Source organism: Cordyceps javanica, chromosome 1 (genome assembly GCF_051103115.1).
Source record: "Cordyceps javanica chromosome 1, complete sequence".
NCBI lineage: Eukaryota > Fungi > Ascomycota > Sordariomycetes > Hypocreales > Cordycipitaceae > Cordyceps > Cordyceps javanica.
In genome coordinates this window covers 5515723-5543410 of record NC_139295.1, presented here as the reverse complement: position 1 = coordinate 5543410, position 27688 = coordinate 5515723, and the positions used below count along the sequence as shown (strand labels likewise).

General features: G+C 52.5%; 7 protein-coding genes across 7 annotated transcripts; 4 read left to right on the top strand and 3 right to left on the bottom strand.

Moving 5' to 3' along the window:
* Positions 1-5111: 5111 nt before the first annotated feature.
* Positions 5112-6855, top strand: V2A60_001672 (Zn(II)2Cys6 transcription factor; the record flags this gene model as incomplete). The annotated part of the gene is made up of 4 exons (XM_083253030.1): positions 5112-5448; positions 5497-5583; positions 5640-6108; positions 6162-6855. 4 exons carry the CDS (start codon positions 5112-5114, stop codon positions 6853-6855), a joined length of 1587 nt encoding a protein of 528 aa, XP_083109156.1.
* Positions 6856-8589: 1734 nt separating this feature from the next.
* Positions 8590-11923, bottom strand: V2A60_001671 (uncharacterized protein; the record flags this gene model as incomplete). Its single annotated transcript, XM_083253029.1, has 4 exons — positions 8590-9132; positions 9201-10687; positions 10739-11603; positions 11657-11923. The coding sequence occupies 4 exons, from the start codon at positions 11921-11923 to the stop codon at positions 8590-8592; spliced, it is 3162 nt and encodes a 1053-aa protein (XP_083109155.1).
* Positions 11924-12235: 312 nt separating this feature from the next.
* V2A60_001670 (fungal specific transcription factor domain-containing protein) lies at positions 12236-15866 on the bottom strand (the record flags this gene model as incomplete). Its single annotated transcript, XM_083253028.1, has 7 exons — positions 12236-12413; positions 13800-13860; positions 13956-14269; positions 14328-14563; positions 14624-14720; positions 14789-15399; positions 15816-15866. The coding sequence occupies 7 exons, from the start codon at positions 15864-15866 to the stop codon at positions 12236-12238; spliced, it is 1548 nt and encodes a 515-aa protein (XP_083109154.1).
* Positions 15867-16142: 276 nt separating this feature from the next.
* Positions 16143-17261, top strand: V2A60_001669 (uncharacterized protein; the record flags this gene model as incomplete). The annotated part of the gene is made up of 3 exons (XM_083253027.1): positions 16143-16163; positions 16214-16631; positions 16684-17261. 3 exons carry the CDS (start codon positions 16143-16145, stop codon positions 17259-17261), a joined length of 1017 nt encoding a protein of 338 aa, XP_083109153.1.
* A 281-nt stretch (positions 17262-17542) lies between these two features.
* Positions 17543-19045, bottom strand: V2A60_001668 (argininosuccinate lyase; the record flags this gene model as incomplete). Its single annotated transcript, XM_083253026.1, has 1 exon — positions 17543-19045. One exon carries the CDS (start codon positions 19043-19045, stop codon positions 17543-17545), a length of 1503 nt encoding a protein of 500 aa, XP_083109152.1.
* A 3984-nt stretch (positions 19046-23029) lies between these two features.
* On the top strand, positions 23030-24877 carry V2A60_001667 (uncharacterized protein; the record flags this gene model as incomplete). The annotated part of the gene is made up of 1 exon (XM_083253025.1): positions 23030-24877. The coding sequence occupies one exon, from the start codon at positions 23030-23032 to the stop codon at positions 24875-24877; it is 1848 nt and encodes a 615-aa protein (XP_083109151.1).
* Positions 24878-25362: 485 nt separating this feature from the next.
* V2A60_001666 (uncharacterized protein) lies at positions 25363-25599 on the top strand (the record flags this gene model as incomplete). The annotated part of the gene is made up of 1 exon (XM_083253024.1): positions 25363-25599. The coding sequence occupies one exon, from the start codon at positions 25363-25365 to the stop codon at positions 25597-25599; it is 237 nt and encodes a 78-aa protein (XP_083109150.1).
* Positions 25600-27688: the final 2089 nt, after the last annotated feature.

Sequence of the window (27688 nt, the reverse complement as noted above, 5' to 3'; positions counted from 1 at the left end):
CACGGATGAAGCAACAAGGGCAAAAAAAGGAGAGAAATGTCGATTGAAAATATAAATCTAAACACACAAGATGCTACCCGGAAACCTAGAAACACCCCGTTTCACCCCGTATTCCAGACGGGAAAGTACCGAATTGGTCTGTTCCAACCCCGTACGGCCGAGTCCCAGCGCGTTCTCCTTTCATTCCCAAAATACTTCAAGATAGCGGCCTCGAGCGCCTGGAACTTGTAACGGATGCTGCCTGCGCACGCCCCCGGTCTGGGGCGGCCAAAACGTCTCCCCTCCCCCCAAGTGCCACGGTGCCCCCCCCCCCCTTGCAAAATACAGTGAGACTCCGTTTAGATCCGACTTGTTTCTAGCGTCTCTTTACTGGTACTTTTTTTTTTGGCAGATGTCCCAGCCAAGCCGAACGGCCGTTTTGGGCGCGTCAAACGGCACCAGCCAGGCCGTGGCCCCGGCCGGGGGGAGTAAGGGGAGGAGGGGCCGGTCAGCTGCCGGCGTGTGCCGTTGCCCGGCAAGGTCTAGTAAGTAGGTCTAGTAAGTAGGTCTAGTAAGCAGGTCTAGGTAGATAGGTTGTGGTGGTGATGGTGGTGGTGGTGGTGACCTGTTCGCAGAGACGCGCCCGTTGGGCTGAGACATGATCCTTAGCCTCGTGCGTTTCCATTTTTGTCTCTTTTTACATATTTTTTTTTTTTGCTTTCGTTTTTCTGCTGCCTTTCTGCCTGGCCTTGTTCTAGAGCCTCCACTGGGTACACTAGCCAGGGTTATTCGACCACGCAACAAGGCGGCGTGCGTATAGTAGCCCATATTAACAACCACCACAACAACGGCATTATTGGTGCGAGCTCCCTTCCACTTTGTGGTGTAATAGTAATATAGCAAAAGATGTAAAAGTCATTCATTGGACAGATTTCCTTGGTCTAAACCCGAGAAAAAAATTCTCCGACCTCCCCATACCTCCATCCCAGGTGGCTGCACATCAAGGCCCTTTCCCTCCTTCTCTAGTCAGCCTTGGAATGACGTCGGATCCCTCCGACCTCTGATCATGACTGCCTTTGGACGCTCTCTCGGAAATGTGTATTCCGCGGTATTGATCACCTTTCACGCGCTTCGTGACGGGCTCATGCTATGCCTCAATTCTCCTACCAGACAAGCAAAAAAAAACACTTGTTGTCCTCTCCTTCCTTGGCATCAGGCGCAGACAGGTCCGCTCTGATCGCCGAACCTAACACGTCCAACATCATTTCAGCTTCACATATCGGCTCCACTGGTTGCCTCTTTTTAACTTTCATGCAACTACTTATATGCGCTTTTTGCCTCTTTTTTTTTCGCTTCATTTATTTTTCATGCTTGGCGTCGCTCTTCCGTAAAGTGTTATAGCTTCCTTGGCCTATATGTGACGCTCCACGTGTGCTGAAGACGCCGAGAATACTAACCTTGTGGTGACCCAACCAATTCTAAGAGCTCCAATGATGATGAAAATTTTATCGAGTCCTTGTCTCCTTCTTTCGCCTTCAAGGTTCAGTCACGCGAAACCCAGCTCAAGAAACGTTAGCTCCCCTCCAATCCTGCGGCATTGCATCACCTCATTGTCTCAAGCAAACTTACCAATACCTCTTGCCTTGTAGAATCGCGAACAGTTTGCCACTTCAATGCAGCAGTTCTACAAGTCACATTTCTTACCTACTAATGTCCCGACGCTGGGGAACTCTCTGCAACTGCCAAGCCAGTTGTAAAACCCGATACGCGGAGACTATTCATGCACACCACGTTGGCGTCTAGGATCAGTTTTCCCAGCTCTTCTCGCAATAGCCCGACTCCCCTCTTCAGTTTTCCTCGAATTGACCCTCAATCAACACCATTTTTAACTCCTGCAGCTAATATCCGGGGGCCAAATAATCTGTTTAATATATCTGCGTGCTGCGCGCCCGCATTCTCAGGTGGGCATCCACCTACCCTCCTGCATCCTGCACCCATCCATCCATCCATTGCATCGCCGGCAAGCACTCAAAACCTTGGTCGCCTTAGATCACGAGCTGCCAGCCCCATATTGCTATAACTTTCGGGCTCTACTAGCCTCGGGGATGGGGGACCTGGACTACGCCTCATAAGCCCTTTCGTAAGGACTTTTTGAGAATCGGCCCATGCGATCTTGCAGCCAGCTCGTGGGATAATAGATTGCTTCGCACCAACAATCACATAGACCTACCAGGTAGTCAAATCACACACCCTAACCCATGGGCGTTGCAAAGTCAAAATAATAGGTATACCCTCTTGTCTTGGCCCCCATTCAGTACACAGCCGTCTAGTGTGAGGCTTCAGGATTACCTTGTCACTGAGGCCATCCCGCGCGTAACCTCTTTCCATTCCCGGAGTGGAATCGACTAGCTTCAGTCAACTTCCAGGAAAGGTGTCGTAAGGTCCATGTGCCCTCTTCTTGTCCCGTTTAGGCTTCTTGGCCGGGACAACTACCCCCTGGTTGTCAAAGTTTGATGATGATCCTACGTCAAAGAGTGGCCAGTGCTATGTACCCCGTACGATATGCTTGGCAGCCGTGGTCAGGTTATTACCATTCAGTCTTTTTCAAAGGCTACCAGGATATAATTTCTATTGAAATCAGCGTCCCCGATGCCTTGGACTCGTCTTGACCGGGTTTCGTACATCGCTAGAGCCTTTTGGTCTGCGGTGAGCCAGGGCTGTTCGGGGAGACACCGAAGCCCGAAAATACCGGAAAACAACAAAAGGCCGTACTACTACGTGAAATGATGGCCTATTTCCCATAACATACGGCTCTCTGATGCTATTATTGGACAACTTGGAAGGCTTCGGTGGCTTGTCCTGCCACGATGCGTAACTCGTGTCGAGTGATAGTCACGTCGGACACGCGAGAGTGGCATACAGTGCAAGAGAGAACATTGTCCGGCTACTTCAAAGCCGGTTCCCTGATTGGTTTTACGACGTTACTTCCACCCCTTCCCTTGCGGTACACGAACTGCTGCTCGGGCCAACCATGTCAAGTCCAAACCGCCCTCGTCATCAGCTTGCGACTGCGACGGCAACATGCACATAGGAACATCAAAGCGTTGAAGCTGCTATTGATCATTCGTCCAAATGATCTTCAATTATGTGGCGAGGAAATTATGTACGACGCTAGGCAGCACAGGAGCACTCCCGGTCACCGGTATCCCACACGCCACTTTGGCCAAAAGTCCTGTGGATGGCAGACCGGGATGTTACTGATATGGTGATGTGATATCTGCACGCCTACACTTAAAATTAGAGGGTCTCTTTTCCCTCCTACCTCGTGCCACCCTCCAGGATGAAGCCCGACCGACAATCATGTCAGGAAAGAGGGGACGGGGATGCAATCCCAAAACCGGTAGGGCCCAGCCCTCTCGAACCAGGCGTCGAGAAGAGTCGAGAACTAACAGAGGTAGACGCCTCTCATCTTTTCGTCTCCGCTGATCGGGACAGGTCAGACAAGACTCATCCGATGTGGAATATCGCCGGCTGCAGCTACTGGGCGGGGGCGCTCGTCCAGTGTTGATTGCCGTCCCCCCCGGCCACGAGGCGCGCCGGTATTACTAGTAAGAACGGCTTGATTGTCAAAGCGTCGGAACCAGGAAAAAGGAAAAAAAAAGGGACCAGGTTACAAGTCAACAAGATGGCCCCATTTGCAAAGGTCCTCTGGGCTCGGAGAGTCATGACGAAGGCTAAGTTCAAGATATTCTTCCCGCAGAGGCAGCCAAGCAAGGCTTCGGCGGGACCATTGTCCATGAGGTAGCAAATAATATGCACCGAAGTATATTGAGGCTAGTTGGGGATGTATGATTCGTAAAATTATACAAGAGGGGGTGGAAGGGGGGTGCCTTTGTGCACATCCCTGGTCCAATGCATACGTCGCCGCTTATATTTGGCAATCAGTTAATATCGTGCCGTCCTTATAGGCGGCAGTCGCCGATGATTTTCATCGTCCAAGGCACTCCAGTGCCAGTCAACAGCCAACATTGACTCAGTGACAATGCGTACCTCAATACTCGAGGGATGCCTTGCTTTTTCCGGACGAATGGAGCAGCGGACGCATTGATGGTGAGCAACCCTCAAGTGCCAAGTTCAGGAATATGTGAAACTAAGCTGTTTATCTCATCTTGGCGTGTGTGATAGATTGAAGGTTCCGAGACTTCCGGGGGATCAGGATTTGTGTACAGGGCGAGACTGCTAGTTCCGTGTTGCAGCGTTCGCCGGAGTGTTTCAAGGCAACGCTCCAGAACCAGGCGCATACAGTCAAAGTTGGGGCCGGACGAGCTGGTGTGGGATGCGGAAGCGGTGTCGCCACCTTTTTTTTTTCTTTCAAATTTCTGCCATTGCCAGCCCAGTTTCATTGGTCATAATGCATGTAGAGATGAAACGCGTTCCAAAAGGCTTCTTTGGTCTTGTGTGCGGCATGGCGTAAATGTGCCAGCGGCAGCAGTACCTCGACAGGTCCTGTGACGCTACCCGGTAGGCCAGTTGGAGCCGTAGTGCGAACGGCCCGAGAGATCTGAAACCACAATTTGAAAAGGAACGCCTATTTATTTGAAATATCGCGATGTGATACTTGTAAGATGATGCGAAGTGGATAGGGTCCAGATGCGACGAGAGCATCGCGAGCGACTGGGTGCGCCCTGTCAATCCTATGCGACCAACGATGAAGTCCGCAACCCCAGCCCTCTGGGCCTCTGTGCACGCGACGGTGGCTGAGGACCAACGGCTTAGCTAATAATGTGGCTGAAGCTGTGGCGAGTGCAACGCTCGACTGCCCGCTCCAAGAGTACGTCTTGGCTGCCTCTTTAGGACTAGCGCCTCCTTCATGTGGCGGCTCACCAATGTCGGACTCATCCCGATGCGACTGCTCATCATCAATTCATGGACTGATTTTGGGGACATATCGCGGCTAAAAAATACCAAAAACAGAAAAAGAAACGCCCATACCCTGCCATGCGCTGGTGTTGACGTGTTACCCCGTAACGCATATTCCACTCAAACGCGCACCCCATCGCATGGGTGTGCTGCCGTCACAGCTGTCTGACCTCGTTTGCGTGCCGCGGCGTCAAAAAACGAACCTTGTCCCGATGAACCAGGCTGAGACTCCCACAAAACCTTGCCACAACTGCAGGCGGCAGCGGCTACGATGCGACCGCTCGTATCCCCACTGCACCAAGTGTACAAATGCCGGCAAGGAATGTCTCGGATACGGTAAGCTTTTCCGATGGACCGGCGCAGTGGCCAGCAGAGGCAAGCTCGCCGGCCGCACATCAAGTGCTCCCGTCACTGCCGAAAGCGCCCTTGCCGTCCCTTTGACTGTGTCGTTTGCCTCGCATGGCCACTCACAGAAACCTGTCGGCTGCTTTTCCGCGGCGTCAACTCCGGAATCCCGCGGCTCTCCATCCACGCCAATGGGTAGCGATAGTACGTCGCTTGGGAACTTGCAGCTTGTCTGTTCACGAGCGACTTCAGTCGAGCCAGAGCTAAAGATGCCCTACGTTTTGACCGATCCTTTGTATCAAGACCTCGGCAATTCTCATCGCTACTACCTATCATACTGTACGTGGCCGCCTCCTTTGATGATTCAAAGTACATGTCCTGACTCGTCGATACAGTCACGAACCGCGTGTGCAAGGACTTGGTCTCACAGGATTCGCCTTCCAGAAACCCATTCCGCAGCTTGCTATCTCTCACAAAAGCGCATCCTCTACTGCAGTACATTATTGTAGCTGCTTCGGCCGCTCACATGTCTAACCTCATGAGGGCCCCTTTACCTTCGATACAAGAGGATCGCATGATTGCCTTTAACCGAGATAATGCTTCCCGGAAAGCCCTGCAAGATGCACTAGTGGCAAAGCACAAAGCGCTGCTTCTCATGCACGATGCGCTTCAGGATCTTGATGCAACAGGCGGCGACGTCGCTCTGGCTGCAGCTCTTTTCTTTATCAACGTCGAGCTCATTGAGTCTGGAAAACATGGCTGGAGAGCTCATCTGGAGGGCGCTGGTAGAATCATGTCTCTCCTCGGGCCTTCAGCGCCATCCGATAACGTTTTGCGAGATTATATGCTCTCGGATTGCTTCATGTGAGTCATCTGTACTCATCCCGTGAATGTATGCGCCTGACAACATGCTTCAGCTACTTTATATTGGGATCGGCTTTCATGCCCATCAAATTCCAAACAAAATCCTACTTCGAGGCGTCACAGATGCCTTCGATACTCGATCGCGCTGCTGCCAACAGCTACTTGTGCTGTCCACCGGCTATTTTGCAAATTCTTCATGGAGCTTCTCAACTTTCCAACATGCCAGCTGACACTGTCTCATCAGCCGAAGTCGAAGCGGCTGGGCTGGCATTACTGCATCAGGCACGTAGTTTTGATATTCTTGCCTGGGCAAATGATGCTAGAATAGTATCATACCTCGATGGCATTCCGATTGAAAGTCGCATCCACGCCGGCTCTGCACACCGCCTCGCGGCCTGCCTTTACATTTTGCAGGCCGTGCCAGCAGTAGGGGCCGCCGTTGGACCCGAGTTTGCCCAGGATCTAAGTCGAGAGATATATGAGCACCTCGCCAGTGTCCCAGATGATGACCCCAACTTCAAGGCCACCACCTGGCCTACGTTCATTTTTGGCGCTGAGGCGACAGACGAGAAGCAGCGCAAGTGGGTCATGGATAGACTGCAGCGTCTTGTGGTGAACTGCCCCTGGGGCTTTCTTTACACAGCAATGGAAACCTTGCCAGTCATTTGGTCCTTGGACAAGGAGAAAGCCTCGCGTGGCTGGATTCAAACCTTGAAGGATCCGGATATGAACTTCCTACTAGTGTGAAGCGCTAGGCTGGCGACCGACCTGACTCACATGTACCCCACATTACATTTGGCCTGGGCATCAGCATAGCGTGAGATACACTTCATGACTTTGCAACACATGAATTGCACGAAGACGATGCCAGTTGAGTGTGTGCTCCCCTGTGCCTCCTCAAATCGCGTCGTTGACCGTTTCGGCATCCTGGAGGACGCTTGTGAGGATAGTGATGGAACGGTTTCATTCTGGCTGTTGCTGCGGAAACTCTTGAACCGGAATATTACCACATGGCTCGATTTATTAGATTTACTCGAAATTGTTTCCTTCACGCTTCGAGGGTCCTCTTCTGTGGCCGGTGATTATGGATCCTTGCGACTAGCCGTTGAAAACGAAACGTCATTCTTCACAAATATCTGGCCTTCTATTTTGCGCTTCGCGGTCGCTTTACCAGAAAGCTTCACCACGGGACGTATTCAGAAACTAGTTCCTTATCAGACGTTGAATCTTTCGCAACAACAGTGTGCCTCACTTGTGGCCCATCAATTTCTTTGCTCCTTCGAGTCACCACGATCCGACTTTTATGACTTCAGTGTCTGGTATGATTCGAACCAACGACATCCCGCGGCTGTTTCAGCGTATTTGAAATCACTCTTTGCGTATTTTTACCTGCGGGGAAATCAAAACTCAGATGGACTTAGAGCGCAAGCCGTCGAGTTCTGCCTCTGGACAACAGACTTTGACATGCAGCTGGATCGAGTCACTAATCCGTCTACGCACTGCTTGAAAGACCTGCAGCTATCGAAGATTACAACCAAGATATTGAACTCGCACAGTACTGAATGCCATAAGATCGACCATTCGGGTAAGGCCGGAGCGGTGGTCGTCTCAGCGAACAAGGACATTGGCTTTGGCCAGTCCGCAACACAGGAGGAGCTTCATATGGGTGCTGCTCCAGAGGCTTGCGTAGCTGTTCTATTTACGCCACAGTTGAAAGATGATCAAGCTCTCTCTATCAATTCAGCGCAGCCTATTGTTCAATTTCATGGCCAACGTCGGAATATTTCGTGGATAGTGCATGACCCTCCCGTTGGTGGTGGTCGACTGCTGTTCATGGATGCGCTAGAAATTGACCTAGCCGATGATATCTTGCCAAAACCTGAGCAGACACACGATGCCTTGCTACCTGATTTGCTTGCGAGTAATATCAAAAGAGAATTGACAAAATCCTACGCCGCCTTTACATCATGGCCGCAGACGGCCGATTCAACTGTTTTTACAGGACAATGGGGATGCGGCGCGTTCAACGGTGAGCCGACAGTCAAATTGCTGCTGCTTTGGACGGCCGCATCCCTCGCTGGAAGAAGGCTGCAAGTACTCTTTGACGAGGCCGAAAGGGAATATGCACGGTCATTCGAGAAACTGATTGAGCGAGTTTCCTCACAAAGTGTCTCGGATATTATGTCATTGCTACTATCGGTGCCCAAAACTACGCAAAGGCTTGGGGTCATGCAATGGCTTAATGAATCTCTGAATATTTGAATCATTTAACATGCTCAGCTAATTACATGCGACTTATTTAGATCTCGAATCCAACCTTCTATCATCAATGGATATTATAGCTACATGCCGTATTCTGGCTCAAGCGAGAGTGCTTTCCTCTGCCTGGTTTCTATTTTCTTTTGTCCAGTGTATATCTCGGCTTGGCAATACCTGCTCAACCGCCCCAAAAAATAAACGGCCCATTTTGTACAAAACTATCTACACAACGTCGATACCAGGAGCAGTCTGTGTATTTGGCGCTGTGCGGCGGAAGTAGGCACGCTTTAGCCACTTCCAAGACTCGGTCCCTGCTAGCCATACTCCAACCGCGATGAACACCACGGCCCACTCCCATGTGATGCCGGTATGCAAAAACACGACGTGGTTCAGTCCAGGTATATAAATTGTCGGGAAAACGATGGCGAAGACAACCGTCACCGAGAAGAACAGGAACTTGTTGCTCCAGAGGTGCCTTGCCCAGGCGCCGATGCCGTTGGGCATGTAGAACAGAGATCGGCGGAAGTCGATGAGCTCCCAGGAAAAGATGAGGAATATCCAGGTCATCGTGGCGTAGCAGGTGGCGCGCGCACGGAAAACCTCGTCGCATGCGGGAGAAAAGCGCGTGTTACAGTCGACACCGAGGTTGCCATTGTCAAAGCCAAATATGACTACCGTGAAAGAGCCGAGAACGCAGCCCGCCATGATGATGCCGTACACTACCATGTCGAGCACGAATTCGGGAGTAAGTACACCGTATTTGAGCTGCAAATGTCAGTCATTGTCTTCTTTTTTGTGTTCTCCGGCTTTGGGCGATGTGGGTAAAGACTCACATTATGCGGAGGGCGATTCAAGATGTCTGGTACGGCCTTCTCAAAGCCCAAGCCAGTCTCGGAGAAGGCGCCGGTGCCGAGCAACATCCAGAGGATCTCAACCGGCGACAGTAGAAAGACCGAGACGTCCTGTTCGTCCTTGAAAGAGAGGCCGACGAGCAGCGATATGACGAAGCCAATGTTGGCCGCCAGGACGTGCAGGATGAACTTTTGAATGTTGTCAAAGATGCGGCGCCCCTCTTCGATGGCGTTGAGGATGGACGCAAAGTTGTCATCGGTCAGCACAATGTCGGATGACTCCTTGGCGACGTCGGAGCCCGTGCCCATCGCGATGCCAATGTCAGCGCGCTTCAGGCTCGGGCTGTCGTTGACGCCGTCGCCCGTCATGGCGACGTACCGGCCGCGCCGGTGCAGCGCCTCGATCATCCGAACCTTAGTACTCGGCGCGCAGCGCGCGACCACGAGGGGAAGCTGCGGGAGGCTGTCAATCTGCTCGTCGGACAGGGCGTCGAAGCGCTGCGCCGTCGTCATCAGGGACGCGGCCGCGTCGGCTGCGCCGAGCCCACGCAGCTTGTCCTCGGGTGGCAGGATGCCGACGTCCTGGGCGATGGCGCGCGCCGTCTGTGGGTGGTCGCCCGTGAGCATGTGCACAGAGATGCCGGCCGCATGAAAGGCCCGCACGCTGGGCGCCGACTCGGGGCGCGGCGGGTCGTAGATGCCGACGAGCCCGCGGAACACGAGCCCGCGCTCAAAGGTGTCGCGTGGAGGGCTCTTCGCGCCGTGGCCAAAGTCGGACGCGGACGTGTCGGTCTCGTTCACCTTGTGGGCCAGTGCGAGGACGCGCAGGCCCTGGCTGGCGAGCGCCTCCATGTTGGCTAGAATGCTGCCCTTGATGTCTTCGGTCAGCTCGCGAATGTCTTCGTCGAAGGCGATTTCGGTGCAGATGTCCAGCACGCGCTCGACAGCGCCTTTGGTGAATACGTGAGTCCGGTCCGATTCTGTGTCGCGGAACAGGACGGACATTTTCTTGACGTCGGAGTCGAATGGGAATTCGGCAACGTGGCTCCATTTCGCGGAAGGGCCCTCGGAAAGCACAATTCGGTTCCAGCCGAATCGTGACGCGAATACTTCGATTGCGATCTCGGTCGGTGCGCCACGCGCCTTCCATTCACCAGACCCCTTCTCATCAGTGTCGTCGCCTTGCTCGAGAGTGGCAAGATTCGCAAGCGACGCAATGTTGAGATAGCACTGGAGAGCAGGGGATCTAGCTACGTGTTCGGTTGGGGAAATCATCTCCGTGGACGCGCCCTTCTCTTCAATCTGTTTCATGTTTCTGGGCTCCGTGGCGGTGAAGGACACTTCGCCCACGGTCGGGTTATAGACATCGTTAGTGGTTTCGACCGAGTATGTGCCAGACGCTGGCAGCCAGGCCTTGCGGACGACCATACGGCCCTGTGTGATGGTGCCAGTTTTGTCGGAGCAGACATCTAGCATCATGTGAGTTTCCATTCGGTGTAGGTACAAGACTTGCAACTTACTAGTTACCCCGCCAAGTGCCTCAAGGCTTTGCAGATTGCGCACGATGACATGGCGCTGGAGCATTGTTTTTGTCCCGGCAGCCATCGTCACTGTGAGCACCAGAAGAAGAGAGACCGGAATAGTACCAATCGCCGTAGTGACGGCGTAGAGAATGACATCAGTGCGCGCGTCGAACTTGTTGGCTCCAAGGACAATAATGGCACAGACGATGGCGAAGGCCAAAAGCCCGAGAAACAGCTGTGCAAGCTTTCTTTGAAGAGGAGTGCCGACCGTTAGACCAAAAAAGTCACCAAGAGCGGCAATGGCAGATTTCCAGGCCCTTTTGAAGACTGAGTCTGCGGCGCCGTCGTCTTTGAAAGCTCCCTTGCCATCACTCTGCAGAGCCCTCGCAATGAGGCCGATCTCTGTGAACATGCCGGTGGCGAAAATAACGCCACGGCCGCGACCCTTTGTGATTGTTGTGGAGCTGAAAACGACATTGAGGCGATCGCCAGGGCCAGTGTCCTCGTCAAAGACGAGAGCGGGAACCTTTGACACGGGAGCTGATTCGCCCGTTAAGAGGGCTTCGTCGGCCTCGAGGTTGACGGCTTCGATAAGTCGGATATCTGCGGGTACGGAATCACCAGTATTGAGGTCGACAATGTCGCCTGGCACCACCTCGGCGGTCTGAATGTTGATGGTGGCGCCATCGCGGAAGACATTGCAGGTAGGATTGCCCAGTGTCCGGAGAGAGTCAATCGTGCGCTCGGCCTGCAGAGTTTGGAAGTAGCCAATGAAAATGTTGAGAACAATGATGCCGCCGAGGATGCCACCTTCGATCCAGGCTCGGATGCCGAGACTAGCGGCGAGAGCAAGAAGCAATATCTATAGGAGCGATTGGTCAGTATCGTCCTGGGCGCACATGATGGTTGCCATACCAAAGTCATTGCATTAAAGATTTGTTCGATAAAGATCTTGATTGGCTGCACGCCCTTTTTCTGTTCCAGCTCGTTGCGGTCCGCACTGGCAAGCCGCTGAGCAGCCTCGCCGGACGGGAGGCCGGACGCCGGGTCTGCGCGAAGTTCTTTGAGCGTTTCCTCGCTGCTCATGCTGTGCGCTGGGCGAGACATTGGAGTGTTGGACTGCCCGGAGACATGGGCCTCCGTGGGCAGTGCCCCTTGCCCGGCCGAACTGTTGCTGGACATTATGACGGTTGGTGTATAGTGGCGCGTAGTCTACAAGACGGCTCCATTGGCGGACCAGAGGTACTGGGTTGGATGTACGAAGCAATTGGAAAAGTTGACACTGAAGGGAGACCATTGATGGGCAACGGACGCGAGCAATATATAGATGGAACATTTATTCTAGAAACTGCCAAGACTTGACAATCAATGTTGCCCGTCGCCGGGTGCCGCGGGGGCTGTTATTCCAATCTGCGTCAAGAGTGCCAAGCATGAAGTTTAGAAGCCCGATTAGGAAATAAGTTGGCCAGTGGGTCTAAGATTGATCCGTTACGCCTAAATGCAGCCATCCCCCGCTGAAAATTTATACATCTCCGCACAGATACTTCCGTAGCGCTCCAAGTATGATGTAGATGCTGTTTTCCCAGAGGAATTGTTGTCGAGTGAGAGGAGCAACGGCATCTGGCTGCGGCCGGTGTCCGGGGCGCCAATGATGTCCAAGTCAGGGACGGCACTGACCAATTGATCAGCAGGCGGCCATTGACCGCGTCCAAGTCGTACTTCTCTTCATTCGGCGGCGAGTGGACAAGAGCCTCCTTCTGTTGCTGCCATGGCCGAGAAACTCGTAGCCATCGTCTCGAAACATGCCCGGCGCGCATGCAAGTTGACCCGGGCAGCGGCTGTGGCGATGCGGCCCCGGGTAAGGCTCTGTCGTTGTCCCCGGCTTTGTGTCGTGCGCTAGGCCGGCTTAGGAAGCCAAGTGGCATCGTTGCCCAGCCCTCGAGTCTAGCCCGACTCTTTGTTCTCTTGAGGCCAGCCCATGGTCCGCGTTCTTGCTGCGGCCGTTTTGTGACTCATTTCGTGGCTTATTTGTAGCGTCCTTGGGGGGGGGGGAACCGTGTGTCATGAATAGAACGAAAGGCAGCCCTTCCTCCAAGGTGGACTTGTGCAGTCTTGGTGTGATGCCCGGTCTGCCCTGGGCGGACCTTTCTTTGTACATGGTACTGAGAGACATTGGCGAGATCGCGGTGTCGTCATCTTTCCATATATATACAGTTGCTGGCTACCTTGTGTGTTTCCGAACAGTGACAATTTCCGCTCTGCAGGTCGTGCATCTACTGGATGTGGCTCGGTGAAGACGACGGCAGGCCCCGTGGCCAGGACATTTACATTATCGCATACTTCAGTACGGGCTGGCCACGTACCCGACAAGTGCCTGATGGGGTTCTTCAGGTTGATATCGCACCGGCTAGGCGTCGGGCAGCAAGACCGAGAATTGATCAGCCTGATGGGAGAAGTGTCTGCGGCATTGCGGTAAACGCAAACGCAAGATCCACATTCTTCAGACGTCTAGTCTATGTTCTTTGATGCACGCTGAGACAATCCGGCGCAGACTTTGCGGCTTGCAGTTGGTAGCGCTTGTCAAGGATGTTTCGTAGCGAGGTGCACGTCACGTCTGATGGAGAACAAGCTTGCTGCTGAGCGACAAGTGTACAGGAACTTCCTCAATAATTCCTGTTGGTAGTCTCAGTAGTAGACGGCCATCGCTAGAAGTTGGCCGAGGCTAAAGCATCATCGGACAGGGATGAGATTCGAGGTGGCGTGTGCATTCTCCCGTGCCAATAGTGAATATACCGTTTAAAGATAATTGAGATGGCAATGAGGGCCAGATAGCATGAAACATGGAGTGCGGTATAGTCGCTGAGTTAATATTGGATCTCCGTCTGATTATTATTGCCTTCTTCTATCCCTCTGAGGGCAGTCCGGGTTGAACAAAATTTGCAGGGCCCCCCTCTCGAGGCTATCAGCGCCACCTCGAGCAGTTTTTTTTTCGGGTAAAATGTCAGGAAGCCGAAGTCACTTCAAATTTGCGTTACTCTTCTATCCGCCGACAACTTACGAATCAAACTGCTGAAGTAGCAAGATGGTCTCCCGACGCTCCAATAATGATAAATAGGCCTCTATATACCCGAGTCAGCATCTCTGCTCCTCAACACGGGAGGGGAAGTAGGAGCGAAAGATGGCCGTAAATTCGGACAAAAAATAAGATACTCACCAGCTGCAAGCCATCTCTGAGAGAACAACTTTAAAGACTTTTTCAGTGTTGCTACATAGCTGGCCGCGTCACCATTAGGCTCCTCAATGGCTTGTTGGAGGTAGATGGACGCAGCTTTGTAGTTGACGTGTAGGACAAAAGGTGCAATGATGTTCTTGAGTGCACCATGCGCTGCAATGATTCTCTCAGCCATTTCTATCGTCGATTCAAGAACTGATGAGCTCTCCGGAGAAAATGGGGCATCGGCACGAGAACAAATTCCCTGAGAAGCCACACCTTGAAATGATGTAGGATAATCCAGGAGAAGAATGGCACTTTGATCGTCAGCGCCTTGGTAGAAAGTAAGTTTTGGTCTCTACTGCCACGCCATACCTGAAGCATGTCGACATTTGGGTGCAGAGTTCAAGTCGGCGCATACGAGCCTCAATACGAGAGACATGAACCAGGGCGAATATCGTGCGGCGAAGCTGTGCTGAATCATCGGAACCCTCTGCTACATCTTTAATTACTAAGCTCAGCAGATGAGCCGCTTGCGCAAGCCGGGCAAAGCGTCCCATTTCCAAAGTATTTACGGAGCCGAGGGTGCATGCGTCGTCTGGTCCAGCCGTCTGCACAAAGGTCAGTCATAACAAAGATCTAGAGTGGCGCAGGCATATGATGCATCGCACCCCGTTGTCCCAGTTTTGGTCATCGATGGGAATATAGTGGGATGTGTCTGGGTCTGGTGTCGTAAGTGGTCGTTTGGGATTGGACAAGTTCATGAATCTGACGAGCAACCACGGTAAGTATAATCATGACTGGATGCCTGAGGAATAGAGCATGAATATTCGTACCTGTCCATAGCGAGAAGAGCCCACCAAACACGGCGACACTCCTCCAAGTCGAGTGTTTCGATTTTGGAATCCGTATGCGCAGTGACGGAGCTGTCAACGCCCAAGGCTATCGCGTACCGTGCGCAGGACGACAAGGACAGAAACGCGGCCGGGTAGATTCCATGCCCCAACTCATAACAAGTGATGAAAACTCCGGCTTGAAGGACCAGCAGTGAAGATATCCCCGAGTTCACAACAGAGAATTGGAATTGCTTGGTCAGCTCGTATAATGGTGTTTGCGGCGTATGCGTCACCACGTCGCCACACAGCTTCATAGCCAACAGCAATAAATGCAGTTCAGCTCGGTTGTATGTGAGCCGCCTGAGTAGGAGTTTGTAGAACTGAATCTTGGACACGATTGGCATCCAGACATGCACGGTGGAGAAGTGCTTCTGGGCTATGATTCGAATGTCCGCAACGCCGCCGGTGGCAGTAGCAACGTCGTCTGTCAGCAGGGAGTCGATTTGTATAGCCGGGAGTTGCAGCTGCGCATGCCGAAACACCTCGGGGTCAAGAAAATGCTCTGCGACGATGTGAAATTGCTTCTTCTGCGCTGCTTGCGGTTCGACAGCCTCCTTACTGTGAGTGCTTGCCTGCGACGGACTGGGCGTGTTGAGTGGTGGTGGTGACAGATGCTGCGGTGAAGGCAGCGCTGATAGCTCGGTGTGCTTCGGACGGACTTGCCTGCGCTTTCTCCGCTGGGGAAACACGCACGATATATTTTTTCTACATCTCGTTTCACTCATTAGAAGACTATTGATTCTCGAGAGGCCACACGACAGTTCCACCCCAATGATGGAAGCTCAACGTACTGTAAGCACAAGGTGCAGTCTGGTGTGGCTCGGTCGCATTTCCGTTTCGATTCACGACACGGTAGACACGAGTACCTCGAGATTGGCCATGCATCAGAATTACGAGCGGACATTATGATTGATGATGAAAGTTGAGTTGGGGGTTGCAGGTGCGGAAGCGGAGATATGCGCCCTACGGCCATGTTTACGTGGGCGTTGCCGAGGTCCTTTGCGGGCTTATGCGGCATTATGCGGATCTATGCGTTGCTTTGGACAATGAGAGAGTTTTTTGTAATGACAATTTGCATCATTGTAGTTTGGTTTTGGTTTTACTTTTCTTTCTTCTTTTGGATTACATGATGTTCTGCTTAGAAATGCTTTATTTGTCTTTTCAAATCCCCTGTTGAGCAATGGAATATAAAGGCCACTGGTAAACCGCAGCCTCAAGTCTTCAGCCTGCCTTTAGACCATCACCGCACACCAATCTACTCGTCCTCATCATCACCGCAGTACAGCTACTCAAAATGACAAAAGACATTCTTCTTGTGTGTAACAGTTTGGTTAACATGGCAAGGTTATTTCTAATTATAACTAGTTCACCGGCGCCACTGGCATGATCGGTTTCAGAACCCTCATCCATTTGCTGGAACGAGGAAACTTTCACGTTCGCGTTGCAGTGCGCTCTCAGTCAAGCTATGACAGACTTCTCTCCTACACACCAGTCGCACCGTATGCATCGCAGATAGAAAGCGTCATCGTCCCCGACATCACAGTTCCTGGCGCCTACGATGAGGCGGTCAAAGGAGTGACACACATCATCCACGTTGCATCCCCCATCCCTGGCCCGCAAACCGCGGATCTCGAGGCCGACTTGATCGAACCCGCGATTCAAGGTACTGTGGGAATCCTGCAGTCTGCCCACAAAGTCGCCGGCGTCAAGAAAATCGTCATCACTGCTTCCGTAGTCTCACTCACATCGTCAGCCCACATGGCAACTGGAGCCACCATCAACGGTACGTATGCGCCGCCCCAATGATGCAAAATCGAAGCTGACAAGGCATTCAGAGGAGACACGGGCAGCCGACACCAAAAGACCCTTTGCAAACGCATTTGCTGCGTACGCTGCTTCTAAAGCGCTCTCGTTTCAAGCAACCGACGACTTCATCTCAAAACACAGGCCGGCATTTGACGTGGTCAGGATCCTTCCGAGCTTTGTCATCGGGCGTGACGATACCGTGACCGAAGTCTCACAGATCGCCAAGGGTACAAATGGCAATGTGATGGGCCCTCTTCTCGGACACCCACACCCGAGCAAGCTGGGAGGCGGCTCTGTGCATATAGATGACGTTGCCGAGCTCCATGTTCTGGCTCTCGACCCTGCCGTATCTGACAATCAGATATTTCTCGCCAGCAACCCTGTGTCTATTGAATGGGCTGATTCGTTCGAAATCGTCAAGCGCAGATACCCTGATGAGTACGCAGCCGGCTTGTTCAGGTTTGACTCCATTCCCAGACCAGAGGCCGAACCCTCGAACATCGACAGCTCCAAGGCAACCAGAGTATTCGGCATCAAATTCAAGAGCTATGAGGAGCAAGTTGTTTCTGTCGTCGATCACTACCTGGAGCTGGTCAAGGCCAAATAAAGCATCTGTGGCTCTCTCAGTGGATTATCGAAGAACACTCTGTTTAATATACGAACTAGATGATTTTAATAGCCTTCCAAATGGTGAATGACTTGAAAAAAAAGGTCCATTTGCAAATTCGCATGCTGGATAGAATCTATGCTCATGATCCGGCTACAACTCGTCGTCGGCATACTGGGTTGGGGTGTGGCTCAGGCAGCATGCCAGTTCACAGTCCAGGCAAGCCGCTCATGTTACCATGAACAAATCAGAATAATATTTACTCCTTTTTACGCTAAAGCTCAATCTTTCAAAACAGCCGAAATTGCCTCCGTTAGTATTTTCTCCGCTCTCAAATGCTTGCTGCGACACTCCATAACCCAGCGGCGATTATCTGACAGCAAATCCTGCGCCAGCTCCGTGAGGCTATTGATCTCGGCAGGGCCAACGCTGCCCGCACTTGTGCGGGTTTTTACGAAGCTCTCCGGGTCCAGCGCCTCGTGCAAGTCTTGCTCGCTCATCTCGATGCTTTGCCCCAGAGAGATGAGGCCGGCTTCTTCGAGCATCTCCGGCGTGACCTGTGCTTTGCCCAAGCCAGTGTCCCGGCACATGCGTACCAGGCGCGCCACGACGCCGTGCGCCTGGCGGATCGAGAGGCCTCGGTGCTGCATGAGGAAGTCTGCAAGGTTGCTGGTCGTCGACCAGCTTTCACCCAGGACCTCCCTGACCCGCGCGTCGTTGACTTGCACCTCGGACGCCACCAGGCCGGCCAGGATGAGCATGTCCGAAGTCGTCTCCAGCGCTTGGTCTAGGTGGGACGGGATCCCGTGCACTCTGTGATCGCCGGTTCCGGCACCGCGAAAGGTGGCCAGGGTAGAGCTCAGCCACGCAACACTAGGTCCGGCGGCCAGCTTGATGGTCTCGAGAGTCACAGGGTTGCGCTTCTGAGGGAAGATGCTGCTCGTCCCGCAAAAGGTGTCCGGGAGCTGCACGAATCCAAACTCGTTGCTCGACCACAGGTGTAGGTCCGTGGCAAAATCATTCAGGTGGTACATGACAAATGAAAGCGCGGCGACAATGTCGGCAGCAAAATCGGCGTCTTTGCCAAGAAGGGAGTGCTTTACGCAGCTGTCGAATCCCAGAAACTGCGTGGTTCTTTCACGATCAATCTTCAACCCCGTTCCGCTTCTTCCCACCGTACCGAGCGGGTTACGGTTGACCCGTCTATAGGCTTCTTGACAGCGCTCAAAATCTTCTTGGAGTTTGGCCGCAAACGACAGCAGGTAGTGGGCAAAATTACCCGGCTGTGCCTGCTGCATATGGGTATGATAGGGGATGATTCTAGATGCATGTTCCTGCGCAGCCTCAACGAGGTGTTCCTGGAACTGGCAAATGTGGTCCATGACCTGAAGAAGAATTCTTCTATAGTACATTCGGCCAACGGTGGCACGCTGGTCAATGCGACTTCGCGCAGTGTGCAGAGCACCGGCGACATGATCGCCAAGCTTTTGTCCGAGAGCAGACTCGACTTGGTATAGAAGGCTCTCCTTGTACGGATCTATAGGCAGTCGGTTATAGCCCTGTGATCGTATTTCTTGGAGTGCTGGTAAAAGCTTTTGCCCAACGGTTCTATCAACAGTATTCTGCTCGACCAGCATGACCACGTGGGCCAAGTCAATCCAGCAAAAGTCGTCAAACTGCTTGCATTCAGACTTCTGAGAGGGCCATGAATGATAGACCTGAAAAGGAGTACTGTTACCATTCATTGCCAGTTTGGCGTCTGAAGTGGCAACCGGCCCGGGCATTGTGAAAGTGTATTGTTTCGTATCTGGGGAGGACAGCGGGTTAGGGTTATGCTGCAACTTCATGATCTTGCTGATAAGGGCGCATGGGATGAATACCTTTAGGATAAAAATAAGCTTGATGAAATAGTTAGCGGATGCTATTGTTCCAAAACACTCTGAAATGTGGGAAACGCACGTCCTTTTAAACCGAACCGTCAACGACTTTGCGGGATGCGGCGTCGAAAGAAGCTCCTGTAGCGGACGGACCGTCAAAGTTTCTCATATTACGCTTTCTTACGCGGCAGTCAAAACACCTCAGCTCAAAAGTTTCTCTCTCAGGGGGTGATATTCATTGCCGTAGTCGTACGCCGTAAATCTTGTCTCTCAATGGGCCAGGGAGTCCTGGAAGACACTCGTACGGGTGAGCACTGTGGTATCCTAGCCTGACTTCCGGCCCACACAGGTCCACTGCATTGAGAAGATCACTTTTTTCTGAAATATTACGTATTCACTGCTACTGATCGAGCCTCCTTCTGTAGTTACATGAAACAAAACTCTGTTGTGGATGGGTAGATGATGTGACGTGGGCGCGGCTATGCAAGGCATGCGTAGTCTCAAGTTGTAAGCTCAGTTTGGGCTTTCTTCTCCAGCACAATCGAATTTTGGTAGTTCCATCTAAGCGGTTGCAAATGTCAAATATGAAATATATTCTCTTGTTTAACTGCTTCTCTGCGCAGTCAGTTTGTAAAGCGATCGGCTTGGTGGTTCCGACGCTAATTTCAAAAATAGTCGATGGCACGCCCGCCACATCGAAGTTGCGAAGTCCGGTGCAGATCAGCTTTGGCAACGTGGCTCTCTCGGCTCCTTGGCATCGAGGCTTATTTTTGAGCTTTGAAGCTTACTGGTAGGTAGCCAGGTAGCTACAGGACCGAGCTAAGCCACATGTACGGAGTACCAGTACATCTCTCGAATAAGGATAGGCCACTGCGTTGTCTCAAGCTCCGAGTTTTGTCTGGGAAGCTTGTTTGGGAAGCTTGTTTGAGAACCATTTTCCTGCTATTGTAAAGTACAGTTTCTACACGCTTGACGTACGTCATCGGTATGATTTGTTTTTCCTTCGTTCGGAATAGCTTTCGGTCTGATACTCATATCGAAGCTAGATGGCGCAAGGAATTTTTTTCCGAATACAGTATCCACCCTTGAATGTAGCTCAAAGTGAGAAAAAATACCCGCGGTGGCTGTCATGCTGTATAGTCCGGCAGTGATCGCTTGTCGGTATTTCGTGCTATAGATCGTCGCGATCGGCAAGTGTCCAAGTCCACCCAACTGCAGTGCGAAGCTTAGGGACGGGTCTGTGCTAGAGACTAGTTTGTCTATTGGTCAAATCATCATCAAGGCGCAATTTGCATTCTGAATATCGATCCACCGCTGCATGGCTGGCCTGTTTCGCCCAGCAAGTTCAAAGTCATGCATATGTGTTGTTGTGGCCAGTTTATTGGCCACTGACACGCGTTGCCACGAGCCGAAGAGATGACGGAAGGTTCGTTATTTCGCCGGATTTAACGTTTGCCCTGACTGCAGTTTCCAGCGAAGAAGCTTAAACTCATTGGTCAGACTACTTGACGCCTAGCACATGGTATCGAGCAGAGCTGTTCACGGTGCAGTTTGACTTCCGACACCGTTTACCAAGCACCCCCGTAGGATACGACCTATCGTAGACCAGGAGAGTTTCTCCGACCTGCGCCACCATGTCGTCACGATGAGAACAGGGCTTGTTCATGCGTCCTGGCCACGGAAGGCAATGAGGATGTTGCACCCGCCGTTACTACTTTCTCTTCCCAGCGATGGTTGGCTGTGCGGGCCAGCCGAGTTATGGAGCCCGTCGGTCTGTGATCTCGTATATACCAATGAACAAAGTTGCCAATAAGGTAAATGGCTGGATGCCAGTGTGGCTTGCTTACCCACTCGTCCCGTTTCTGCGGTACCTGTCTCCGCTTGTCATGCACCCTTGCTGGAAAGAGAAAAAGGGGAGAACGGTTGAGGGTGAGGGTGAAAGGCCAAACAAAATGTGCGGTGTGGCTTGGATCTCAGCCCCCAGCCCGCAGTCCACCCTGGTCTCAGATTGCTGCATCATTGCGGCCCAGGTTTTTAGAATGTGGATTTAAAGATTGAGCTACCGGGAAATATTCCTGTCCGAGAAAGGAGTCAGGCTACACAACTACCTAGGGATAGAGCACTACGGAAGACACATGCGTGTGTTCTACGGGGTACCCGGGTCGTTAGATCAAGTCGAATTTGTATTGTCTTTGCAGATCAACTTTTCCAACACGCTTCGGCGGCTCATGGGTACGTGTAGGGTATACAAGTTCACCAAGAGAGGCGGACTTTGTAATGAATTCATTCTATTGCTACCAACCTTGATAGAGTTTGCTCTTGGATATCAGATCCACCGTCCAAGGCATACATAGCCGACATGGCAAATATACCTTGAGGGTGAGCAATATGGATTGCAGCATATTGTTCAAAAGTAACGCAAGAATCATTCGGCAACCCGCAAGCATCCGGCAGGACTCATTCGCCAGAAACCCTGTCAACAAGGTCAAAAAAGAACTCTCTGACAATGGCAGCAGCCGGGAACCGACGGCCTGAATATGGATCCCATTCATTCGACCAGTGGGCTTAACGCTAATGCAGGCTGAAAGTTTGCGAGCGCCGGCCACTTCGACCAACGCAGCGCCGCGCGGGTTGCTCCATCGAGACAAGCGAGAGACGTTTGACGTCGGTGTCAGACTGGACCCAGAGTACATTGGTTGCAACTGCATTACTACTTAGTATTCTCACTTGTCGCAATTCGGCCATTTGATTTCGCACGCGCGTGCAGGCCTTTTTTTTTTTTTGTGTGTTTTCCCAACCTTGCTGCTTCGCCATCACCGTTAGCCCGGCGGTGGCAATGCATGTAACACGCCATGCTGACAATGAAGAAACTTGCGTGCATGTATATCGTATCTGAGGGCATGGATTCTTTGCATTCGCACTGATCCCGCCTGTACATCGGAATCCAATTCGGCCATGATGTGCACGGGGAGACCTTTCCGGCGACACGTAATGAGAGAATGTTGGAGCGTCGGTATACGTAAACAATCATGCCCCCCTCCCCTCCCCTTCCAAAGAGCAGCGCCTCCCTGAATCTGCGAGACCTGACTGGAGTCACCTGAATTGCGGGTTGATCCTACATGTGAGATATTTTCCGAATTCCCCCCTCGTATCTCTTCTTATTGTGTGATATTATCCGTACCAGTAGCGTTCCGGCCGAGTCCAGGACGAGGTGCGCCGCAGGCTGATAGTCCCGCTTCGGCCTTCTATTCCCACTCATCCTTCTCGATGGACGATGAGCTCCTTGGCTTCTTCGCAATTCCGAATAGTATGATCTATCCCACCCAACTCAAAAGTAGACCGTCCATTGTAGCGGGGACGGCTCAGCCTCTCACGATTTGCCCTGTGCGGCCTTCGCTGGCTGTGGTCGATCCCCTGTATGGTTCGTGCCCACATTGAGAATTTTAAATGTTTTATTTCCTTGGCACCTTGGCTAAATGTGACCCACAGCATAATGCCTGGTCTGCCATCGTTTTCTGCAAGAGAGAGCACGTTGGACAGAGGTTCTGAGCCGGGCAAGGATCTTGGCCAGGATCGTCAAGGGGCATGTCTCAATGGAACAAGTTGACAGAAAGTGCGTCTGAATTGTTTGTACTTGAGTCGTGTGGGGCTTTCAAGTAGGAAACCAGAATGTAAATCCCGTCATACACCGTCAGCGGGCGTTTTCTTTTTGCCATTCTGCAAAAGGTCCTTCGAAACGTGTGGAATGCTCGGTACAAGGCTTCCCGCAATACCGACTCTCATCATCTAAAACGAAGCGACTGGTCGTCCACAGCGGGCCGAGCCTTGGCAAAAGTCGTCCATGATCAATCAATCTCAGTCCAATATTTTCAACGGCTCGATACATTGAAAATGTTGAAAACCATTGGAAACGGAGCTCTCGCGGCCGTCAACTTTGTCTGGCGCTGGTCCGTCCCCTACAACAGCCGCAACCGCCCTGTAGACCCCGTCTACGCCGCTGTCTGGAGCACGGGTCTGGGACAAGATGGCATTTTGGACGTTTTGCAAGGCTGCTTCCCAACCATTCCTCGTCATGAGCTGCCTACGGAAGAAGAGGCTATCCGCCGTCTGGTGCGAGAGCGTCTGCCTCCTGGTGGAAGCAGCCCGTCGACGTCGTCGTCGTCGTCGTCGTCGTCGACCTGCCGAGAGGACAGCGATAATGTGAGCTCTTATGCCTCTAGCCTCACACAAATCGACGAGGAAGAGGCCGTGCATGCCGAGAAGCAAAAGCAAAGAGTCCTCGACTCCCCCGAGGAGACATGGGAACACCTTCCCGCTGCCCTCCGCTCTCTTCTCGCCAGCCTGAATGCCCAGAATATCGAAACCAAGCTCACGGCCCTTCTCGCCGCCCCCTTTCACACCTCCTCCGGCCGCGGTGCCATCCGCCGCGCCTCTTCTGGCGTTCGTCGCACGCTGGCCATGTGGCGGCACGGCTTCAAGGCCGCCGTGCCGCGCACGGAGCGCTACATGACCAACCTGTTCATGATATTCCTCGTCTTCAGCGCGTGCTATCCCGACGTTGCCGCCGGCTTCCTGGGCGAGCGCTCGTATAACCAGCGGTCCATCGGCGGGCGCATCGTCACGCTGTGCCAGCTGTGGTTTCTCTGGCGCTACCCGTACCACTCGCTGTGGCTGCTGTTCAACTGGAGCCTGGAGCGGCTGCTGGGCGCCTTCGTCGGCAGCACCGTGTACGCGCTCGCGGCCGTGGTGCCGGAGATTCACGCCGCGTACAAGACGTCGTGGTTCCGCATCATGATGCTCGTGCTGTCCATGTCGTGGCAGATTGGCGTGCAGTTCTCGCCGACCGTGCGAGACTACGTGATGCGTCTCGTCACGCGGCGCCAGATGCGCCTGCTGCGAGCTCGAAGCGACGGCGAGCTCGCCATTGACTGGGAGGCGGCGGACAAGGCGATCAATGCTGAGCTCACCACGGTCAAGACCTTCACCGCGCGACGCGAGGCCGTGGCTGCTGAAGACGTACCGGTACGAGTCCGCACCGAGCGCTACATCCAATACACTGCAGGCTATAAGCTTGGACGTCCGGCCGACCAACTGGTTGGGCTCTTCAAGGACGACCTAGAAGGCATCATCAATACCTATGAGGACTATCAGTCAACCAGCCCGGTTGCTGCACCGGAGGATGATGGCCACGTGGAGCCGCGAGCGCCCAAGTTCCTCCTGGTCTTCTTCGACATGGCCATCTTTGCCTACGTGTGCTACTCGTTCTACCCGCAACCTTTTACGTTCAACACTGTCGTCGCGTACGGCACCGTTGTCTGCATCAAGCAGGCCATCATCGCGTTTAAGCGCTACCAGACGCCCAAGAGCGCCCGGCGGCTGTTCACCAACATGGTGTCCATCAACATCATTGGCATGTTCCTGGTGTCGACGCCCGTGACCGTCAATAGGGATGTGCTCAAGAGCGACGTCAACTTCATCGCGCTGACGCTGGCCATGATTTTCGCGACGCTGTTCCTCGCCGAGACCATTGCGCCACTACTGCTGGCCTTTGTCGAGGGCCTGGTGTCTGGCTGTAGCTGGTTGAAGAGTAAGATGCGTCCCGACAAGGGTGATGCGGCCGAAGAAGAAGAGTCAAAGACGGCGTCGGTGACTACGGTGCCGTCAGATGCTGAGACGTCGAGGATCAGGGAAAAGAATTCGTGTTCCGTACAGGAAGCGCAAATAAAGACTGGGGCGTGATCGTTCGACTTACCGGGTCAGGAAAAGCCCACCGGAATGGGATATCGGGCATTATACGGATATAAAAAGTTGTCATTAGCCATTAGAATGTCCTTTCGGGAGTATTATTAATTAATTGATAGACACTGAATGCATCAAAAATTGCCAGAAACCAGACGTCGCTGTGTCCAAATGGAGGCAGTCATGAAACGCCAACTGTCAACCCTGGTGTCGCAGGCGAACCCGCAACACCCCTTGTTTCAACCCGCTTAATTTCTATACATTTGCCTGTCTTTGACTTCTCTCTCTCTTTCTGCTTTACTCATTAAAATCCAAAGTTGAGAGCTCTTACGATTTCTCTCCAAAAGACGAACCAAACCGCTGTACCATCGCAGTCGACTACCTACCACCAGTGCGCGCAGAACATCCGAGGAGCAACGCCGCATCACCCATCTCAAGACACGAATACTCTCTGAGGATATCCAAAAAAAAAAGAAAACAAAAAAATGGCAAAGTTCGACTTCCTTCGATCCGTCGGCGCCACGAAAGAGGCCGTCGCCGTACTCAACGACCAGCCCAACCTGTTCACCAACCTGATCGTCGTCCTCATCGGCTTGGGTGTGCAAGGCGCTCTGCTGTGGTACATTCACTACGCCACGCTCAAGCCCTCGCAGAAGAAGAAGAAGGAGAAGAAGGGCGCCGCCCCCGCGGCCGGTCGTGGAGGGGATAACTCGAGAAGATAAGATGCCATGTCACTGCTTGTTCTTGCATTTGTGGGTTTAATAGGGCTTTGGCATATAATTCGGCGTTTCTAGTTCTGTGCCTGACACTGGATGGAAGCTGGCATCTTCAACAGTGTAAGCTCGAATGGAGCGTGTTGTTAATAGTATATTGGGCTCAATTAGAATCAGATTTTTTTGGCGTTAGATATCAAAGATTTGTTCCAAGTGCGAAAACGCTTCCCCAAACTCGATGATACTCCTTGTGCCGCCGGAGAACCGAGTATCGTCTGCGCAAAATGGCACTTCGGTGGGTTCTCTCTCCAAGTAAAGTAGAAAACCTTCTAATGCAACATAGTCAATGCTTACTATAGATGAAGTCTCCCTCGTAGATGAGAATTCGTCGTCTTCATTCGTGTCGTCCTGAAAGTTCGAGGAGACGAGATCCTCTCCGAAACATATCGTGTTCGATCCCAGTCCGTAATCTGTTTCCGTATTGCCCACTGCTCCTCGATTTGCTGGTCCGGCGACTATCATCCTCGGCCCGGGCACAGTTGGCAGTTTTAATTGAGAGAGGGTAGAATACCACAGGTGCTTCTCAATGCCTCCCTGGTGAGCGAGACCCCAAAGTTTTCGCTTCAGTGATGGCGACTGGGCAGTGTTGTGCATGGCAGTCAGCGCACTGGTAATCGTTGGTGTATGCTGGGCTCTCTCTGAAATCGTCTGGCCAAATCATCAATCACGGTTTTCTTGCTTTTTCAAGGTTACATACCCTGATATATGGCACACTGAAAACTGCTGGGATAAGCTTCACTAACGCATGTTTTGTCTGCCCGTGCCCGACACTAATGTTAGTAAAATGTCTAGCTGAGCCGGTGATGAGCACCGTTATTGCTGCTTGCAAAATGATCTCAAAGAATTTCTTGGGAATACGTTGCGCTGTTTCAGTAGGCCCTATAGCAACACCGTACGTGGCAGAACGATACTGTGAATGTGCTTCGCCATTGGCCGAGGCCTCGCTCTGTGGTTGGTAGGCCGCGTCTTCTCTCCACCCAGCCGCAGTGCTCCTCTTTCTCTTCCTCAGTTTTTGCGCACCCGGCGGCTCTGTGATCTCAATTTGGCAGCGGAGATCCTGTAGCTCAGCCTTGGCTGCCGTCGGTGGACAGCTCAGGGACGCCAACAAGTCGGGATGCTGCAAAGAGAACTCCAGCACCACACCGCCTGGCATCTCACAATGACGCACCTGCAGCCTTAGGCGCTCCCAGACCTGTTTTAAGTCAGTTTGCGAGCATAGAGAACCCTAAAATACATGCATGGCGTACGTCGCAGCTTTCAATCCATCTTGCAACTTCTTTCATATCTAGATGCTGGTCAGAGACATGGCCAAGCAACCGTACCGAGAAATGCATGCGGCAGGCGGAGGCTGGAAAAATCCACAGCTTTTGCTCTTTTCGCAGTCTCTGGAGGTCGTCTATGCAAGTCATCTCGGCAATGCTTGATGAGGCGCCACAGAAGCGCAGAGAGGTCCGCAGGTCCGCCTGCAGCCCCGTTTGCTGGCTGTAGACCGTGACTGCTGGCAGTTGAACGGCGCTCATTGATCGAGAGCGCTGGAAAGCGGGCTCAAATGATGGCTGTCGAGTGAATAAGATCTTATGAAATGGTTGTTCCTGCAATGAGGCTGGAAGGAATGTTCTGGCCTGGTCGCCACGAGAGCTGCCAGCCGCAGTGCCATGACACTCCTTCCTGATTCAGAAGCCTGGCAAACGCCGCGCTTCTCCAAGCGCTGAACTCGACACATCAATACACTGTTAGGACATTCAAAGAGAGAAGGCAGGTATTGATACAAAGAATGAGAGTAGAATATGCCATCGCCAAAAGGATAGGAAACGCCAGGATATAATGGTGCAGCCTACATACATATCGTTGGTAAATGGTATAGAATGAGGAGACATTCGCGAGTAGTGAGTATACTATGCAGTTTGTATATACAGGTGTATCTTTTTTTTTTCAACCCTCGGGAGCGGCGCGGCCGCAAGATGCATGAAAAGGGTAAATTCCTTTGACAACCACCATGCATGACACTTATTGAAGAAGAGGCTCATCCCCAGCCAAG